At 41.4% G+C, this 19,204-nt stretch overlaps 2 protein-coding genes across 4 annotated transcripts; both read right to left on the bottom strand.

Annotated features, from left to right (window-relative positions):
• Window positions 1-25: 25 nt before the first annotated feature.
• On the bottom strand, window positions 26-7,631 carry LOC125312456 (phospholipase D delta-like). Its single transcript, XM_030667876.2, has 10 exons — window positions 6,619-7,631; window positions 6,247-6,363; window positions 5,070-5,267; window positions 4,305-4,577; window positions 4,137-4,208; window positions 3,742-3,889; window positions 2,499-2,647; window positions 1,940-2,086; window positions 1,145-1,345; window positions 26-743 (listed from the first exon to the last, which is right to left on the bottom strand). Exons 1-10 carry the CDS (start codon window positions 7,546-7,548, stop codon window positions 453-455), a joined length of 2,526 nt encoding a protein of 841 aa, XP_030523736.1. The 5' UTR covers window positions 7,549-7,631; the 3' UTR covers window positions 26-452.
• Window positions 7,632-8,651: 1,020 nt separating this feature from the next.
• On the bottom strand, window positions 8,652-15,382 carry LOC115736270 (phospholipase D delta). Of its 3 annotated transcripts, none has more exons than XM_048272583.1 (11): window positions 14,326-15,382; window positions 13,957-14,073; window positions 13,111-13,305; window positions 12,005-12,250; window positions 11,909-11,974; window positions 11,751-11,822; window positions 11,358-11,505; window positions 10,864-11,012; window positions 10,307-10,453; window positions 9,452-9,652; window positions 8,652-9,082 (listed from the first exon to the last, which is right to left on the bottom strand). In XM_048272583.1, exons 1-11 carry the CDS (start codon window positions 15,277-15,279, stop codon window positions 8,792-8,794), a joined length of 2,586 nt encoding a protein of 861 aa, XP_048128540.1. In that variant the 5' UTR covers window positions 15,280-15,382; the 3' UTR covers window positions 8,652-8,791. The 3 variants fall into 3 exon arrangements, with proteins under 3 accessions (XP_048128540.1, XP_048128541.1, XP_030523733.1); XM_048272584.1 differs by having other exon boundaries at window positions 11,909-12,250; window positions 14,326-15,098; window positions 15,135-15,381; XM_030667873.2 differs by having other exon boundaries at window positions 11,909-12,250; window positions 14,326-15,381.
• Window positions 15,383-19,204: the final 3,822 nt, after the last annotated feature.

The following is a 19,204-nucleotide window of genomic DNA, read 5'->3' as shown; positions in this document are numbered from 1 at the left end:
AAATTATTCTTGCATCTCTGAGATTTACTCAATTTCAAACTTAAGGCATCAATTACCTCGTAAAAGGGCCAGGTCTGTTTTCAACCATATTCACAACTTTTTGTACTACAATTTCCAAATTCCATCTCTATCCTCTAAAACACAAGCCCAGATGCTCCCGAGTGTAATTGCAGAAACCTGACCAAAGTCCGAAGATAAACCGAACCGTTCAAACAAGTCATTCACCCCATGGCCGCGAATCACCACTGAGGATTCCCGTTGAGCAGGGAGTCCAAGGAAAGATCCAGATAGCCACAGAAGAAACGAAACAACAAAAGAACAATCTGAACAAGGGCACCTCCCAAAAGCAATCGGAAAGAATTGTAAAACTAGTAGACATCCAGAATGAGGCGACAGCCTGATAAACATCTTTGCGGCTCCTGGGACTGGATTGACATGGAGTAGGACAGAACCTACGTTGTTAGAACATCAGGGAGTGTATTGGAATGAGCACCGACGACTTTACCGCCAACATCAGGAAACTCTTCGGATCCTGGCAATGGCCCAACCTTTCCCTCTTGGTCCACCTGTATGGGATACTGGAGAAGGTGGCCCTGCAATGAACCCTTAGCCTTGAAGTTGCTCCAGTTATTTCCAGCTATCTCATTCACCTTCTTCACACATTCTAAACTGCCAGGCTCATTAAAGCATCCTTCCACTTCCCCAAGATGCTCTGCCCACAGGGACATTCTGTATCCATATACCTGCACAGATGGGCACAAGTGCAAACACACAACAATCATACCCGGCAATATGTGTCTCCATGCAAAGCGCATATGTCTCTGTGAGCCCATTACTCCATTCCCAAGTCACAGCGACCTATTTTAGATGTGACTACATTCGCCGTATCAAAACAAATACCAGAGTCGAAACTGTTTCCAATTCTTTACTTTACATTAGGTTGTCGAAAAAAAAAATCACGAACTCTAATGACTGCCTTACATATCTGACTGGAAATTGGTGTTCTTAGCTTTGTTACAACCAGTTCAACAAATGTCAACTGATTTGTATTCCAAAGATTCAGTGCATATGTGCTTGAGAAACCCGGCGCAAGCATCCTAAAATCAGAAATTAGGCTCATGCAAAGAAACCACAAGACAACAACCTGACCACGTGGATGCCTCTTCTTTAGTGCCCAAGTATGATGGGGCTGATATGCACCCATGGCAATCTCAGTATCTTTGGTACCAGCCAATGATCTTTGGTTAATATTTGCTGATCCCAATAAAACGTACTCATCATCCACGACCATTCCTTTAGCATGAACATATATCATAAATCGCTGGGACTTGTACGCTTCCGAGACCTGGCATAACATGTCGGAAAACATCAGATCCAAGGTTCATCAAATTTTATGATGAGAAAAGCTGATTGACCGTGTGCCAATTTTAAGTCAGGCCCCACTCGATGATTACTCGAGATAGATTCAACTTATTTCTGGTTGAGCTCGAACTCAAGCTACTCAAGTATCTCATCGAGTCAAGTTCGAGCTCATCAATACTCAGCTTGATAAGCTCCCAAGTCTCATCGAGCTTCTATTACTCTTTTCAAAAATATTTCTTAATTAGAAAAAAGACAGAAGTCATTACAATTACAGATATGACCCTCATACACATATATGCGAGCTCAAGTCAAGCTCGAGCCCAAATATTTTGTTATGCGATCAAGCTCCAGCTGGGTTTCAAGCCCTGAGTATGTGGGTCGAGTCAAGCTCGGGCTTTGCACTGTATCGACTCACCTCGGCTCGATTACAGCCCTATGAACCATGCTTGATTGTCAATGCATTTAAGCACCGCTGAACGGGGTCTTGAGCTTGCAAATTTAATGACTAGTGATATAGACCATTGGCATGTTTCAAGGACCTGAAAACTAGTCAAAAACATACTGCCAAAAGCATTACCGCAATATCCGGAGAAGGTTGATCAGAATTGTCTTCCCTTTTACCAAGACAGTAAAAATTAAGGTAGTCCTGTGGATGAGAATCTTTGAGCTGCATTTGCTTCAATTCACGTGCAACAACTCGATACATCATTTGCATGGTCTGGTTCTGGGAAGAAAATAAAGCAAAAAGTGTGAAAGAATCTGATTATGTGAGATTGTAGTCAGCAAAGAATCAGTACACACGAAATCTTGGCCTAAAAAATAATCATAGTATTCAATGTCCTATTTTACAGAAGATGTGTGTGTGAGGAGTAGGAGATGGTATAAGAGAATACTTTGCACAGCAATAAATATTGACATTGAAAACAAGTGAGAAAGCATATTCTCTAATTGGCTGGACACCTAAATGGAAACAAATCCTTAGTATTATATAGTCTGTCGTAATTTTCTGTCGTTCATCATGTAAAGAGCGTCCTTGTCCATGGCACTCTATATCTTCCCTCTGGCCATCTTGTCTATAAAACAAAAGCACCAAAGTCTACACAAATCTGTGGGAACATATTCATGTATCAAGCTACCTGCCAAAAGAGAATCTCTTGAACTGTAGCTGACGTGGGATCACCTTCAGGCCACATCGGTATGACAATATATACAGCAAATCTCTCACTGGCTCTAATTTTGCTACCAATCTTCAAGGCCAATTCCATTGGAATGAGGTTATCAGCTCCTGCTCATACCATGCTACAAACAGCTGAGTGGTTTGTCGACAAAAAACTAATTACAAGAAGTCTACTGCTTACTAAGGCTCCGTTTGTTTCGCAAGAAATGTGACATTTCTAGAAAATATTTTCCGGAAAGTCATTTTCCTGAAAATGACGATATTTTCCAGTGTTTAGCTAAGACTAAAAACTGAACTCGTAAATAATTCCCGTCGTTTGGTAGAGAATTGATTTTCCCTAAATAGACTACACTATTTGGGCGCTAATGACTTGTGCATGAGTACCCAAGGAACCCGACATGGGCACCACCAAGAACTCAAGCCCCACCTGATCCATACGAGCTCGAGCCTCGCCCGAGGTTAGCCCTCACCTGTGTCCTATCGCTGGCCAACGAGGCCCGGCGTTTGACAGAGGAAGGAAAAGCAAAAAAATATATATAAAAATTCAAAAATTCAAAAATAACCAAAAAAAAATACTAAAAAACTCAATTTTGTTTTTCAAATTACAAAAATTGTCAACATTAGCATCAGCTATGCCACTTAGGACGGCCAAGTCAACATAAGCAATTTCCGACCAACTGGCAACATAGAAAATCAAATCAGATTTTTCTTACCAAATGACATGGGTCCCAATCAACCACCGGAAAATATTGTCATTTCCCGGAAAACATTTTTCAAAAATGTTACATTTTTCGCGAAACAAAATAAGCCTTAGACTTTGGTAGGAAAGCCTTTTTTGTTGACTCATTTTCCTAATCGATCCATCCGCCAAAAAATGAGGAAAATGTTTTCCATGAAACAAACGGAGCCTAAGACTTCATTAATGTGGCAACAGTACTAATTAAAGACTCAGCTCCTAAACATACAAAAAAGTGATGAAAATGGTCAATTGGCACACAAACAAAAGATTTCACCAATACTTTGGAGTGAAATGAGGCATACTCAATTCTTTTTTCGGTTATGTCGATTCACTCTGTAAGTCAAAAATGCGTATGAGCACATGATTGTGATCACATGAGGCATACTTAGTCCACCAACGCAATATCTATGAGTATAGATAAGGAAAAACATACTTGCAAGATAAAAGAAATCATGATATTCACCTGCATTCTTATACGACAGCCATGCATACGATGATCCCAGAAAATACTGATTTTCAATATATATGAAATGTTGAGCAGATCTGATTGCCTGAATGTAAGCTGCCTGAATGCTTCTGTCTACTACTACATCTTTTGTAACTATAAGATTCTGCACCAAACAATGCCAATAATTAAAAGGATGCAGATACACATCAAAAAAAATTTCCAGTACACTGATGTCAATTAGAAAGGTAGAAACTAGTTTATGTTTTAACGAGACAGATTTCTACTGGAGTTCAAGTCCATTAATATGATTTTTTTCCTCCTTTTCCGCTTTTCATTAAACTAAACAAAAGCAAAAAGGGATGAAAAGTAGGGATAATAAATGAAGAAAGAAACATAGATCTCATGTAGACCTGCTTTTCAGCAACATCTTTCTTTTTTGTGGGAAATCCTTTGACTGATCCAGAGTCGATAGACCGGAAAATCTGCACAAGCATGCACAAGCAAACACAGAGCAAATGGGCTAAATAAAAGAATGTAACCTGAACATGCAATAACGACGCGTAAATTGCATTTCCAACCTGAACATGCCAGTTATTAGGATCATCTTCTTTAGATACATGGAGATCAGATGACTCAGTCGATGTAGGACTCTGTATCCAAGAGATACGGCCTATCTTAATCATTGAATCATCATGCCAATGTTTTTTCCCTTTGACAAAGAGACTGAATTCTTTCCATCTTGTTGCTTTCCTCCAACGTTGCTCGAAGTTTCTCAGTACATCATATGCAGCAGGCCCTTCAATCTGGCAGTGCAAGTCATGCCATGGTTGTCTTGGAGCTTTCATTCCAGCCTGACAGATACAAAGTAAGGACACTCACTGGAAGAAAATTAAAAAAGAATACCAAGTGGGGCAGTAACTACCATTGCATGGTAACAAGTACCAAAGTGCAAGATCTTACCGGTCACAAGACTCAAACCTGAAAGAAAATAGCAGATTTTGATTTTATCAAATCATCCTCATTGCATCTTGCTTATCCACCTGACTATTTCTTCATGGATTCCCATACAAAACAGCAATAAGTCCTTTTAAGTCTTGAAATTTTAATGCTACCACAACACTTATGATGGTAATTCATCTGATGCGACAAAGCAAATTTAATCAGAAATAGGAAGACTGTTATTATGGAGATGGAAACTCAGTTCTCGAGTGCAAGTATCACGCCAGAGTCCAAAATTCGACCTAGATTATGACACAATATACACAAGAGTATTTAAGAGAAAAGAAGAACTGCTAGGCAAAAACCACTAATATATACATATCGATTATAGACAAACAACTCACAGAAAATGTAGGATTGTAAAAGTCATCCTCAAAAACATGAGTGTCAACATCGCGAAATAGCCGATGCTCAGGTGTATCATATCGACCGTGAGAAAGATCAATTCCTCCTATAAATGCAGTTATTTTTCGGTAATTGCCTGACGCCTGGGTGTCCACCAGGACGCATTTTTGATGGTGTGTGAACATGGTTCCAACAACCTGAAGAAAAATATAATACGAGCCAAGCTTGTGAGAGTTCTTTAGGATAACAGAATTACCAAAACATCACATAAGGAAGTCAAGCAAGCAAGAAGATAAAGTCCGTCCATTCTCACAAAATTTATGCAGCCATGCTTAAGTAAAATGAATGTACATTACAATGCAAACCTTATCCTTAAGATTATCATTCCAAATTAACGAAGGAAGATTATGTATAGCACGGAATGTTTCTTAGAAAGTAGAGCACCTTTTTTAATGCCCACAAATGAAAGGAAACTTCAAAAACAAGAGTTTTGAAAGTATGAAGAGGACATTAGCTCTATGAATAGGCTATCTGAAAGAGTCCAAAAGAGACCATCAGTCACTGTAGAAAGAACATTCATCTCCAATGCCAAATCACCTCAGCAACTTAATAGGACATTCTACAACAAAATGCATCTCCTACTACAAATATGCTAGGCAGCTAATTGCCTAGACATGAGGCAGGAATGAAACATCACAATGCCATGTAGCTCATAAATGTGAAAGAGGTTATGGCAATGGAAAACGACAAGAGAGCCTGGTTGTCCCATGCTAAGCTAATCTCTAGATTTTGATAAAAGATTCATGTGGTGAAACTGCAAGAATTCAAACCTCCCCAACCAATTGGGTAGATCAAGAAAACAGCAACAGCAGCTGCAACAGGAGCTACATATGCAACAGCACTCCAAGGGCGCATACCCAGATGGAAACTAAGTACTCACTCACGCCCAATGTAAAAAGCTACACCAAGCAAGAAGTATAGAACAATTAGCTCATAAGAACTGCCGTTGTATAACCATTCATCAGCAGATGCCACTTCCCATATTGGGTGAAAATGCAAATCTATAGCTGTAGAAGTAGGAGTGATGGCACCAAAGATAATATTGTTTCCATGGAGTAGAGATCCAGAAACAGCTTCACGAATACCATCAATATCTACCTAAGAGGAAAAGCACACCTGCTGTTTAATATAGCCAAGCTTACTGCTAGCATATCGCGGGGCCAGCACGCAATTCACTGACGAATGCCTGAAAAACTTTCTAGTTTCTTCATCATGTGTCTGCATCACCCCTCCCTGCAAAGAATGAAGCCCATGCACCCTTATTCATTTTTAGGACAATATTGGGAGCAAAGAGAGAGACACTATCACCTAATTCTTCACTAGACAATGGTCGTCGTAGCAAATACACTAACCATTATAATACTCTGGGCAACAGAACCAACAACCATAGAGTGATCGGTGACGCCATATGCCACCTTTATTTATTAAAGCAAGCGGATGGAAGCATGTGATCAAGGGCAATCCTACTAAAATAAAACAACTTCTCACCATGTTAATAAGATACTTGTCGTTCGAAGTCCTATCATCCCAAATCAACAACAAAACGCGCACCCCCTCTTCTGACTTATACTTGAGCAAGTCACCGAGCGTCAAGTCCCCACCTCGCGGCAATGGCCGGGTATGCTCTCTAATGAGCTTAATTTTATAAAAAACCGACCAACCAACAATGTATATCAAATGGTGAGCCTCAGATATGGCATGACAAATATCCTCCCAACACTTCTCATGCCCATAAAAGCCTCCAGCATCGCTATCCAACTCAATATTGGGCAACAACCCATCGACCACATGAGCGTCCTGATACAGCGTAACGCGACCCCCTTTTCTCAAGGGGAAATAAGTGTGCCTCACTCCCTGATGCGTCGGATCTCCGGCAATCCCGAACCGGTACTCCGGGGTCTTCTCCACGGGAGTGAACTTCAGCTCGAGCTGGAGGGCGGAGTTCAGCTTCGCTGAGGGTCCAACCAGCGGGAAAGAACCAGAGATGACCTCGCGGTCTGCGATTTCCCGCGCCGGGATCTTAACTATGCCGATCAGCTGCCCGCCAAAGATGTCGTCGTCCTTGACGCGGAACTCCAAGTCGACGACGGGGTGAGCCAGGGCGATGAGGAACCGCTGGTCCCACCTAGGGCTCTGCGCGTTGTGGACGACGCGAGTGCGGGCGATGGTGACCTGGGGGATGCGTACGGTGACGTAGGGGTCGGGGCCGATGATCTCCCCGTGGCGGTCGGAGGAGCCGAGACCGTCCTCGGGGCCTCGGCGGTCACGGGGAGGGGAGGGGGGAGGCCTGGCGCAGGCGGAGAAGCACCAGCGGAGGCGCCCGGAGAAGGGGACGTGGGGGAGGTTGGAGGCGGAGATGATGCGGAGGTCGAGGTCGCCGTGGAGGCAGAGCACGTGATCTGGAAGCGAATCCGCCATGGGAGAAATCGGAAGATGACGCAGACGTCGTAGAGAGAGAAAGACATGGTGGATTATACAGGAGGGGGAGAGTGTGTGTGTGGAGAGGTGCCTTACTTGAGGAAGAAGAGAGAGCAAGGTATAGATGCGGAGAGAGAGAGTGGGAAGGTGGTGGTGGTGGTGGTGGTAGTGGCCGTCGGAGCAGCACGACCACCGTACGATTCACCAATTTAGTCACGTCGACGCTGATTGGCCCCACCTGTCTACTCTTCTTCTTCTTCCACAGAAAACTTCATAGAAATTTATTCGTTCGTCTTCGTTTGCGAGTCGCCGATGGTGAGAACGCGTGGTATCTTTCTAGCGGCCGTTTGGTCGTCGTCGTCGTTCGGGAAACAGACGACCTGATGAATTAAATTTTCCGAAGGGTGATTTGAAGTGTGCTAGTTACTTCAGGTTGAGAGAGATCAGCCAGATCAATATTATTAATAACTAAAGTATATCTGCAATAAGATTCGCTCTCATATTCTGATATTTTGAGGGGAGAATAGAATTCGAAAAACAAAAACAAAGTAACTTTGTTTTAATTATATATTTAGCGTCAACTCCACGTGTGAAAAAATAGTAAAAAAAATCATGTCTACATGTTTTTTGAGTTAAATTGAAAAGAATTTATAAAAGGATTTGACTGTACTTTTTTAAAATTTTCGAAATTTAATTGGACTTTTATGACAAATTTTAACATTTTTAACGCTTGCTTTAAAAGTTAATTTTAAATGACTTCAAATTTGCCAAAAGTCAATGTAGATAACTGCGGTAGGGATAGAAACTATTGCCGTAAAATTTGCAAGAATTTGTCAAGAAGTGATTATTGCATCTATGAAATTTATTCATTTCAAACTGAAGGCGTCATTTACTTTACAAAGTAGTCAAGCTGCTTTCAACTACATTTGGACAATTTCCAAATTACATCTCTACCCGCTAAAACACATAGATGCTCCCAAGAATTGTAACAACAGAAGAAACCTTCAAGCCAAAGTGGAAGAGACACCGAACTGCTCAAAACACGACGTTCACACCATGGCCGCCAGGAAAGATTCAGATAGCCAAGGAAAAAAACAAAACAATGAAAGAACAATCCGAACTACAGCACGGCTCAAAAACAATCAGACAGATTATACAACTTGTACACATCGAGAATGAAGCGACAGCCGGGGAGACATCTTTGCAGCTCGTAGGACTGGATGGACATGGAGTAGGACAGAACCTAGGTTGTTAGAACGTCAGGGAGTGTGGTGGAATAAGTGCCGACAACTTTACCGCCAACATCAGGAAACTCCTCGGATCCTGGCAATGGCCCAACATTCCCCTCTTGGTCAACCTGTACGGGATACTGGAGAAGGTGGCCCTGCAATGAACCTTTAGCTTTGTAGTTGTTCCAGTTATTTTCAGCTATCTCTTTCACCTTCTCGACACATTCTAAACTGCCAGGCTCATTAAAGCATCCTTCCACTTCCCCAAGATGCTCTGCCCACAGGGACATTCTGTATCCATATACCTGCACAGATGGGCAAAAGTGCAAAGAATCATACCCAAAACTGCTTATATCGCTGAGAGCCCATTACTCCAGTCACAAGTTATGGCGACCTGTTTCAGATCCTACTGCATTCACCATGTCAAAACAAATAACAGAGTCGAAAGCTGTCTCAAATTCTTTTTTTTATACTAAGTTGTCGAGGAAAAAATCACGAATTCTAATGACTTCCTAATATATCTGGCTGGAAATTGGTGTTCTTGGCTTTGTTACTACCAGTTCAACAAATGTCAACTGATTTGTATTCCAAAGATTTAGTGCACATTTGCTTGAGAAACCCGGCGCAGAAAAATAAAAAATTAGGCTTATGCAAAGAAGCCACGAGACAACAACCTGACCACGTGGATGCCTCTTCTTTAGTGCCCAAGTGTGATGGGGCTGATATGCACCCATGGCAATCTCAGTGTCTTTGGTACCAGCCAATGATCTTTGGTTAATATTTGCCGATCCCAATAAAACGTACTCATCATCCACGACCATTCCTTTAGCATGAACATATATCATAAATCGCTGGGACTTGTACGCTTCTGAGACCTGCCATAACATGTCAGAAAACATCAGATCCAAGGTTCATCAAAAATTGTAATGAGAAAATCTGATTGCCCATGAGCCAAGTTTAACTTAGGATCTGCTCGATGGTTACTGGAGGTCAATTCACCTCATTTCTAGTCGATCTCAAGCTCAAGCTACTAAAGTATCTCGTCGAGTCGAACCCGAGCTCATCGATACTCAGCTCGACAAGCTCCCGAGTCTCATTGTGCTTGTATTATTCTTTTCAAAAATATTTTTTATTACAAAAAAAAAGACATAAAAGTTATTAAATTTACATATATGACCCTCATACACATAGGCAGGGGAACTGTTTGAGCTTATTAAACTCAAGCTCTGAGTTCATAAATAGCTCTATTATATTCGAGTCAAGCTCGAGCCCAAATATTTTATACACGATCAAGCTCAAGCTGAGTTTCGAGCTCCGAGTATGCGGGTAATCAAGCTCGAGCTTTGCACTGTGTCGACTTGACTCGGCTCGGCTCGTTACAACCCCATGAACCATGCTTGCTTGTTAATGCATTCAAGCACCACCGAACGGGATTCTTGAGCTTGCAAATTTAACGACTAGTGAAATGGACCGTTAATATGTTTCAAGGACCTGAAAACTAGTCAAAGCCGTACTGCAAAAAGTATTACCGCATTGTCTGGAGGAGGCTGGCCAGAATTCTCTTCCCTGTTACCAAGGCAGTAAAAATTAAGGTACTCCTGAGGATGAGAATCTTTGAGCTGCATTTGCTTCAATTCACGTGCAACAACTTGATACATCATTTGCATGGTCTGGTTCTGGGAAGAAAATAAGGCAAAGAGTGTAAAAGAATCAGATTATGTGAGATTGCACTCCGGAAAAAATTAGTACGCGTGAAATCTTGTCCTAAAAAATCAACATCAATTTACTATCTTATGGCTAATGTGATTTGTGAGGAGTAAGAGATGGTATAAGAGAATACTTTGCACAGCATTAGACAGACATCGGGAACAAGTGAGACAGCGTATTCTCTAATTGGCTGGACACCTAAATGGAATCAATTCCTCAGCATTTGGTACTATATAGTCTGTAGTAATTTCTGTTGATCGTAACGTAAAGACCGTCCTTGTCCATGGTACTCCATATCTTCCTCCCGCCATCTAACCTATGAAAGAAAAGCACCAAAGTCTAGACACATCTGCAGAAACATATTCATGTGCCAACCTACCTGCCAAAAGAGAATCTCTTGAACTGCAGCTGACTTGGGATCACCTTCAGGCCACATCGGTATGACAATATATACAGCAAATCTCTCATTAGCTCTGATTTTGCTAGCAATCTTCAAGGCCAATTCCATTGGAATGAGGTTATCAGCTCCTGCTCAGACCATGTTACAAACAGCTGAGAGTGGTTTGTGGAAAAAAAACTAACTACATGAAGTCTACTGCTTACCATAATGTGGCAAACAGTACTAGTTAAAGACTTAGATCCTAAACATACAAAAAAGTGATGAAAATGGTCAATTGACACACAAACAAAAGATTTCACCAATACTTTGGAGTGAAATGAGCCATACTCCATTTTTTTTTTTCGGTAGTTCGATTCACTCTGCAAGTCAAATTCGACATGATTGTGATTAAAATACTTAGTCCACCAATGGAATATCTTGAGTATAGATAGGAATCGCCTACTTGCAACCTAAAAAGAAATCATGATATTCACCTGCATCCTTATACGATGGCCATGCATACGATGATCCCAGAAAATACTGATTTTCAATATACACAAAATGTTGAGCAGATCTGATTGCCTGAATGTAAGCTGTCTGAATGCTTCTGTCCACAATTACATCTTTTGTAACTATAAGATTCTGCAGCAAAAAGTGCCAATAATTAAGAGGACGCAGATACAAATTAAAAAAAAATCCCATAAAATGATGTCAATTAGAAAGGTAGATATTAGTTTATGTTTTAACGGATAGAGAAACCTACTCCAGCCCAAGTCCATTAGTATGATTTTTTTTCTCCTTTTCCGCTTTTGATTCAACTAAAGAAAAGCAAAAAAGGAAGAAAAGTAGGCATAAGAAGGGAAGAAAGATATAGATCTCATGTAGACCTGCTTTTCAGCAATATCTTTCCTTTTTGTGGGAAATCCTTTGACTGATCCAGAGTCAATAGACCGGAAAATCTGCACAAGCAAACACAAAGTAAATTGGCAAAATAAAGAAAGGTAACCTGAACATGCAATTGCAACGTGTAACTTGCATTTCCAACCTGAACATGCCAGGTACTAGGATCATCTTCTTTAGAGACAAAGAGATCGGAATTGTCCTCAGGCACATCCGTAATATCCTCATCCGGGTCATCCTTTGAAAGAGATGAGGTGATAACATGTGACTCAGTCGATGTAGGACTCAGAATCCAAGAGATACGGCCTAACTTTATTAAGGAATCATCATGCCAATGGCTTTTTCCTTTGACAAAGAGACTGAATTCTTTCCATTTTGTTGCTTTCCTCCAACGTTGCTCAAAGTTTATCAGTACATCATATGCAGCAGGCCCTTCGATCCGGCAGTGCAAGTCATGCCATGGTTGTCTTGGAGCTTTCATTCCAGACTGTACCAAAGTCCAAGATTCTACATGTCACGAGACTTAAAACTGAAAGGAAATAGCACAGAGGAATCGTTGCATTCACCCCTTTTTCAGGTTTTATCAACCGAATTCACAAAATTTTGGTGTACCAACAGAACATAGATGGACCTTCAGAACCTCAAATAAGCAAACTTGGCTCAACACAACAAAACCGTACTTAAGCTGAATATATAGGGGCCATTTTATTCTTCTCCATGCACCAAATTAAGAATGAAATGATAAAAGAACTCACTTGTATCATGACAAATACGAGAATTAGACTAGAATATGCAGCCACTTCAATAATCCAAAATTTAAAGCAAGTCATTAAACATAGGTATGAATCTTTCCTCAATCATAACATCCAATCCACTTCCAATGTGCCACCGTGGCCGTAAATTCTGAAACAAGGAAATCACCCCCTTCAAGTTTGCAGATTGCGATTTTATCAATTCATCCTCGTTGCATCTCGCTAATCAACCAGACCAGTTCTTCATGAATTCCCATACAAAACAGTATGAGGCCTTTCAAATCTTAAAATTTTCTACAATGCTACCATCACAGTTACAATCGTAAGTCATCTGATGTATTTAACAAGAAATAGGACTGCTACAACAAAGATGGTACATCAGTTCTCAAGAGTGAAAGAAACAAGGCACATTTATAGGAGGAATTGATCTCTGTTATCGCGCCACTCTTCAAGCAGGAAAGTACAAAAGGCTTCTTTCACTACAAACTCCAAAATTTCACCTATATTATAGGACAGTAAATGCAAGAGTACTTAACTAGCAAAGAACTACTAGGCCAAAAAGCTAAAACATATCAAATATAGACAAACAACTCACAGGAAATGTAGGATTGTGAAAGTCATCCTTAAAAGTAGTGTCAAGATCACGAAATAGCCGATGCTCAGGTGTATCATATCGACCATCACAGAGATCAAGTCCACCTATGAATGCAGTTATTTTTCGGTAATTGCCCCCCGCCTGTGTGTCCACCAGGACGCATTTTTGATGGTGTGTGAACATGGTTCCAACAACCTGGAGAAAAATGCCATTCATCATTGTAAGAATATTTTAGAATATCATAACTACCACGACATCACAAAAGGAGCTCGAGCAAGCAAAAGGAGAAGGGATGGACCTTATCCCAGATTATCCACCAGAATCATGCAGCCATGCTTGACTAAAATGTATGTAGAATACAAAGCAAACCTTGTCCCTTAAGATAACCATCCCAGGTTAAGGAATGAGGATTATGTATGGCAAAGAATCTTCCTAAGAAAGTAGATAACCTTCATGATAGCTCCAAAATGCAGAGAAACTTCCTAAACAAGAGTTCAACTTTACATATATGAAAAGGAACATTAGCTTTATGAATGGGCTAAGTGAAAGAGCTGGAAAGAGTCCATTAGTAACTTTATAGAGAACACTCATCTCCAATGCCAAATCACCCTAGCAATGTCATAGGACATTCTCCAACAACATGCATCTCCAACTACAAATATGCTAAGCAGCAAATTGCCTAGACATGAGGCAGGAATGATATGTCATAATGCCATGTAGCTCATAAATGCGAAAGATGTTATGACGATATGGTGAATGACAAAGAGATCCAATGCTAGTGCTAATCTCTAGATTCTGATAAATGGTCCATGCAGCGAAACAGCAAGAATTCAAGGAAAAGCATACCTGCTGTTTTATATAGCCAAGCTTACTGCTAGCATAACGCGGGGCCAGCACGCAGTTCACCGATGAATGCTTAAAAAACTTTCGAGTTTCTTCATCATGTGTCTGCATCACGCCTGCCTGCAAGAAATGCCACTGGCGCACCTTTAGTCATTGGTACAGATAAATATTGCGAGCAAAGAGAGAGGCACTATCATCTAATTCCTCGCTAGACAAAGAGGTCCCCACGACTAAGATACTCACCACTATAAGCGTCTGGGCAACAGAAACAATAACAATATAGTATTCGGTAATGCCGCCTTAATTTACTAAAATAAGCAGATGGAAGCATGTGATCAAGGGCAATCCTACTAAAATAAAACAACTTCTCACCGTGTTAATAAAATACTTCTTGTGTGAAGTCTTATCATCCCAAATCAACAACAAAACGCGCACTCCCTCTTCTGACTTATACTTGAGCAATTCACCGAGCGTCAAGTGCCCACCTCGCGGCACTGGCCTGGTAGGCTCTCTACTGAGCTTAATTTTATGATAAACCGACCAACCAACAATGTATATCAAATGGTGAGCCTCACATATGGCGTGACAAATATCCTCCCAACACTTCTCCTGCCTATAAACGCCTCCAGCATCGCTATCCAACTCAATATCGGGCAACAACCCATGGGCCACGTGAGCGTCCTGATACAGCGTGACGCCACTCCCTTTTCTCAAGGGGAAATAAGTGTGCCTCACTCCCTGATGCGTCGAATCTCCAGCAATGCCGAACCGGTACACCGGGTTCTTCTCCACGGGCGTGAACTTCAGCTCGAGCTGGAGGGTGGTATCCGGCTTCGGCGGCTCCCCGGAAGGTCCAATCAGCGGGAAGGAACCGGAGATGAACTCGCCGTCCGCGATTTCCCGCGCGGAAATCTTAACAGTGCCGATCAGCTGGGCGCCGAAGATGTCGTCGTCCTTGACGCAGAACTCCAAGTCGACGACGGGGTGAGCCAGGGCGACGCCGAACCGCTGGTCCCACATAGGGTTCTGCGAGTTGCGGATGACGCTAGTGCGGGCGATGGTGGCCTGGGGAACGCGGACGGTGACGTAGGGGTCGGAGGTGATGATCCTCCCGTGGCGGTGGGCGTCGCGGTCGCCGCCGCCGCCGGAGTCTCGGCGGGGGCGGGGAGGGTCGGCGGAGTTGGCGGGAGGCGTGGCGCAGACGGAGAAGCAGAGGCGGAGGCGCTCGGAGACGAGGTCCATGTTGGGGAGGTTGGAGGCGGAGATGATGCGGAGGTCGAGGTCGCCGTGGAGGTAGACGACCTGATCAGGAGGCGAGCCCGCCATGAGGGAGAGAATGGAAGAGGATGGAGACGGTGCAGTAGAGATGGAGCAGTAGAGTAGGTGCGAGGAGAGAGAGAGAGAGTGAGAGATTAGTGGGTGGGTTTATATAGGAGGGAGAGAAGTGCGTTACTTGAGGAAGAAAAGAGAGCGCGCGTGATTGCCAGTGCGGGGAGATTGACAGGGGAGAGGAAGGTATTGGCGACAGAGCGGCACGAGGAGGAAGACGCGCGTGACGGCGACTCGCCGATGCGGGAATCTTACCGACATTAACCTTAACCCCAGAGATAGATAGAAAGAAGGTGGCGGTGGCCCTGGGCCTAGCGGGTAAGATTGTGGGGGCAGTTGATTCGGCGTCTGAAATTTTTACGAAGAAGCGGTTCTTAACCCGCTTTGATTAAAAAGACAAACGAAAAATTCATCGCGGGAACGTTGATGATTAGTCGATTAAATCAAGCCCTCGTCTCGCCTCGCCTCGCCGTAATGAAAATGCTGCCCACCGCGGAATACGTTCTCTCGGCATTTTTTCCCGATACGGGGTTCTCACATTCGGGTCAGTTTAAGTCCGGTCTCCAGACCCCGCGTCCGATCTTAGGCTTCGGTCTCCGAAACTTAGATACCACCCTTCCGGCGACATTAACGAGTATCCGTCAACTTTCTTTTTTTTTTTTTTTTTGTGGGGGGGTTTTGTACAAGCAAAAGGAGCTTCTTCGTTACTGAACGAACAACGAGAGCGAAGTTCCGCTCTTTTACGGAGTGGATAAGGCCAGAAAGCCAGTGGCTGCGTAGGGGCCCGCGACGAGGGGCGGTTGCAACGTCGCTTTCAATTTCCCAAGAGCCGGACGCTGTGACGGACCCGGTTCGAATCGTGCCGTGGGACGAAAAGATCGTGGACCCCTTCCGACAGGTAAAGAGCGGGAATCCCGCGGGGTCGCGTGCCATTTATATTTCCTCTAAAGCCTCGAAGCTCAGGAACCCTTTTAAGCCATCTGAGAGTAGTTTATTTGGCAACGATTTTGATTTTCGGATTATAATTTTCGGAACAACAAAGGATAAGAAGCATGTTTGCTGACGTAAATTATTATGATTCTGACTCTGCTCTTTGAAACGATTTTAGAGAAAAAATAAGAATAAAAATAAAGTTGATTCCGGAAAAAAAGAATTACTTCTTGACAATCACAAAAAAAGAACAAAATTTCATTTCTTTTCAAAAAAATTAAGCCCACGTGGGCTTCCACGTAGACTTCTGAACTTTAAAAAAAATAATTAAATTAGATTTGAAAATTTGCTAACAACTAATTTTTTAAATATATTTTTAAAAATAAAATTTAAAATAAGTTTTAAAATTTAACAAGAAGAGTTTAAAATTTTAAAAAGGGAGGATTAAAAACATTCAAAAAAATGCAAAAAATATATATAAATGGGGGAAATTTAAAAATATTTAAAAAAAACTTTAAATAGTAAACAAAATTGAAAAAAATGATGAAAAAATAAAAATTTTGTGTAGCTACCAAACGCATTCTCATTCTCTAAAAATCATCCAAAAAACAGAATCAGAAAATATGATTCTCATCAGAATTAATTTTTTAGATTAGAATCTTTACCAAGCGAGGCTCTAACGTTCGGCCGGTTTCACTCGAAGTTGAGATTTTTAAAAGGGACATTCGAAATACTTTTTACGAGATGGTGATCATTTAGAGATGGAAACTATGGATAGCGTCGAGAAAAGAAAAAAAGGCTTCCAAGGGACTTGAGGTGTCGTCCTCATGATTGCTAAAGTCTCCATGAAATTTTGAAGAAAAACATCGGATAAGTACATTGAAAATCCTAAAACTTGTCATGAATGTACAATCGAGTCATAAAACTTTCAAAAAGTGCAATCGAATCATAAAACTTAAAAAAAGTGTAACCAAGTCCTAAAACTTATCATGAAAATGCAATTGAATCTTAAAAATTTCAAAAGTTGCACTAAGTCCTAAAACTTGTCAAGAAAGTGCAATCGAGTTCTAAAGTTTTCAAAAAATGCAATCAACGAAAAGACTTGATTTCACCAATTTGACATATTTTATATTTGATTGCACTTTTTGAAAGTTTTAGGGCGTGCATGACAACACTTTTACTCTAAAAATTAACTTTTGCTCTAAAAGTGGATTTACGAGCAGAAGTAGATCGAGAGAGAGGGTTTGAGGGAGGGAGATCGACGTCGAGAGATTAGGCATTGATTATCTTTTGTTTATTTTAACTTTTGAAGAGTGTATTTTTTTTTTTTTACCTTTTCAAATGTACCAAAATTACTTATGGAGAAAAATAAATAATCCAAAGTAGAAAAATGAAGTTACGTCGCCGAATGAATTTCAGTTACGGAAGTGTATATCATGCGCGCCCTTAAGATTCAATTGCACTTTCCCGATAAGTTTTAATACTCAATTGTATTTTTTAAAAATTTTAGGATTTAATTGTACTTTCGTAATAAGGTTTAGGACTTCTAACACACAATTTCAAAAAAGAAAAACACAAAAAGAAAGAAAAAAAAAAACCCCCCTTGGAGCGAGGCTTTCCTCCCAAAGTACCCAACAGCGGTGTTCGTTCCAAAGTGATCTTTGAAACGACCAGTTATAAGTTCACGTGTCATTATCCGCTCCACCAAATTTCATTATTGCTCTGACCATCTTATGACGTGTGATTTAATCGAAGTCAAAAATGGTACAAAATAATCTTGCTACCCACCCAAGGCCGTCTCAGTGGTAGAACAGCTGCGCGTTCTTTCTCTCTCTCTATCACCTTTTCGGGATTTTAACCAAATAGAAATATCCAAGAAAAAAAATATTTGACCAAAAATAAATAAATAATTTAAAAAATATTTGCATTACTGATAATTATTTACATCTAAATATTTTCATCGACGAGAAAAATATTTTCAATATTCATTTTATTGCTCGTTTGTAGAAAATTATTTTTTAAATTATTTATCTTTTCGAGAAACAGACGAAGCCTAAAGAGAAAGCTCGAGACTTGACGCATAACCGCGTTTAAGTGTGAAGGGAAGCTCGCCACAATCCGGGAGCTCTTCGATAATTCCGGCATTCTACAGGACTAAAGTTTAAACTGTAAATTGAAAATGCGATCTAATATTTCGTGCGAAGACGCACTGGCCGTGAAAAGAACCGGAACGAAAGGACGAAATATCAAACACCAGGCGTGAATGCAAAGAATTATCCTCCTTAATTCTTCTCCCTTTTCACCGACCCCCGCTCTGTTTGGACAAAATGAAAGCGAAGGGATTCGTTGTCCTGAACCGTCCTCGGTTGTATGCTGGTTTTGTGAATGTGGATCTCGGAGCAAATGAGAGTAAAAAGTGAAATTTAGAAAATCCAGAGATAGCGGCGTAGCGCGGAGAGTTTCGGAATTAGGGGGGCAAATTTGAAAATTGAGTTCAGGCAATTTTAGACGAAAACCGCCCCCCACCCATTGCGAGAACAGCGGCACGTGCCAGAGATGAAGCCACCAACTTCAGGCTTCATGGACGAAAAAGATCATCAAGCCCATCAGACTGAGGAAGTGGGCCAAACTAGCCCATTGATTCAAGCCCATCAGACTGAGGGAGTGGGCCGAACTAGCCCATGGATCCTGTACTGCAGAATCTTCTTGTATCTGGGGTTTTTTTTTTTCAGGAGAGACTCCAATATGGAAAATGGATAGATGGAAAATTATGCACTTGCATTCCAGAGATGTTACATCAATCTACACCGCTGGATCAAAAGGGAATCAACAGTTGTGCATAGAGCGACTCATGCATAATTCGGAATACCCTCCTCCTCATTTATTTCATCCAAGTATTTGAGCGACAAAACATTGTTGAGTGCTCGACGCTTCCTCTTGAATTCGGTTCCAAGAATGCGAGAGTAAGAACGAGATCAAATAAGGAGACTCA

The sequence above is a fragment of the Rhodamnia argentea genome, chromosome 11, assembly GCF_020921035.1.
Source record: "Rhodamnia argentea isolate NSW1041297 chromosome 11, ASM2092103v1, whole genome shotgun sequence".
NCBI classification, from domain to species: domain Eukaryota; kingdom Viridiplantae; phylum Streptophyta; class Magnoliopsida; order Myrtales; family Myrtaceae; genus Rhodamnia; species Rhodamnia argentea.
Note: the sequence above shows the minus strand (reverse complement) of the source record. Positions and strands in the feature narration are given on the sequence as shown.

Coding starts and splice junctions, on each gene's coding strand:
- LOC115736270 (XM_030667873.2), bottom strand. CDS start 15,279: ATGGCGGGCTCGCCTCCTGATCAGGTCGTCTACCTCCACGGCGACCTC. Junction 13,306..13,956: donor TTGGCTATATAAAACAGCAG/GTATGCTTTTCC, acceptor ATTTTTCTCCAG/GTTGTTGGAACCATGTTCAC. Junction 9,653..10,306: donor AGCCTCCTCCAGACAATGCG/GTAATACTTTTT, acceptor ATGTTATGGCAG/GTCTCAGAAGCGTACAAGTC.
- LOC125312456 (XM_030667876.2), bottom strand. CDS start 7,548: ATGGCGGATTCGCTTCCAGATCACGTGCTCTGCCTCCACGGCGACCTC. Junction 4,209..4,304: donor CTAATAACTGGCATGTTCAG/GTTGGAAATGCA, acceptor ATGCTTGTGCAG/ATTTTCCGGTCTATCGACTC. Junction 2,087..2,498: donor AAGAGATTCTCTTTTGGCAG/GTAGCTTGATAC, acceptor TTTTCTTCCCAG/AACCAGACCATGCAAATGAT.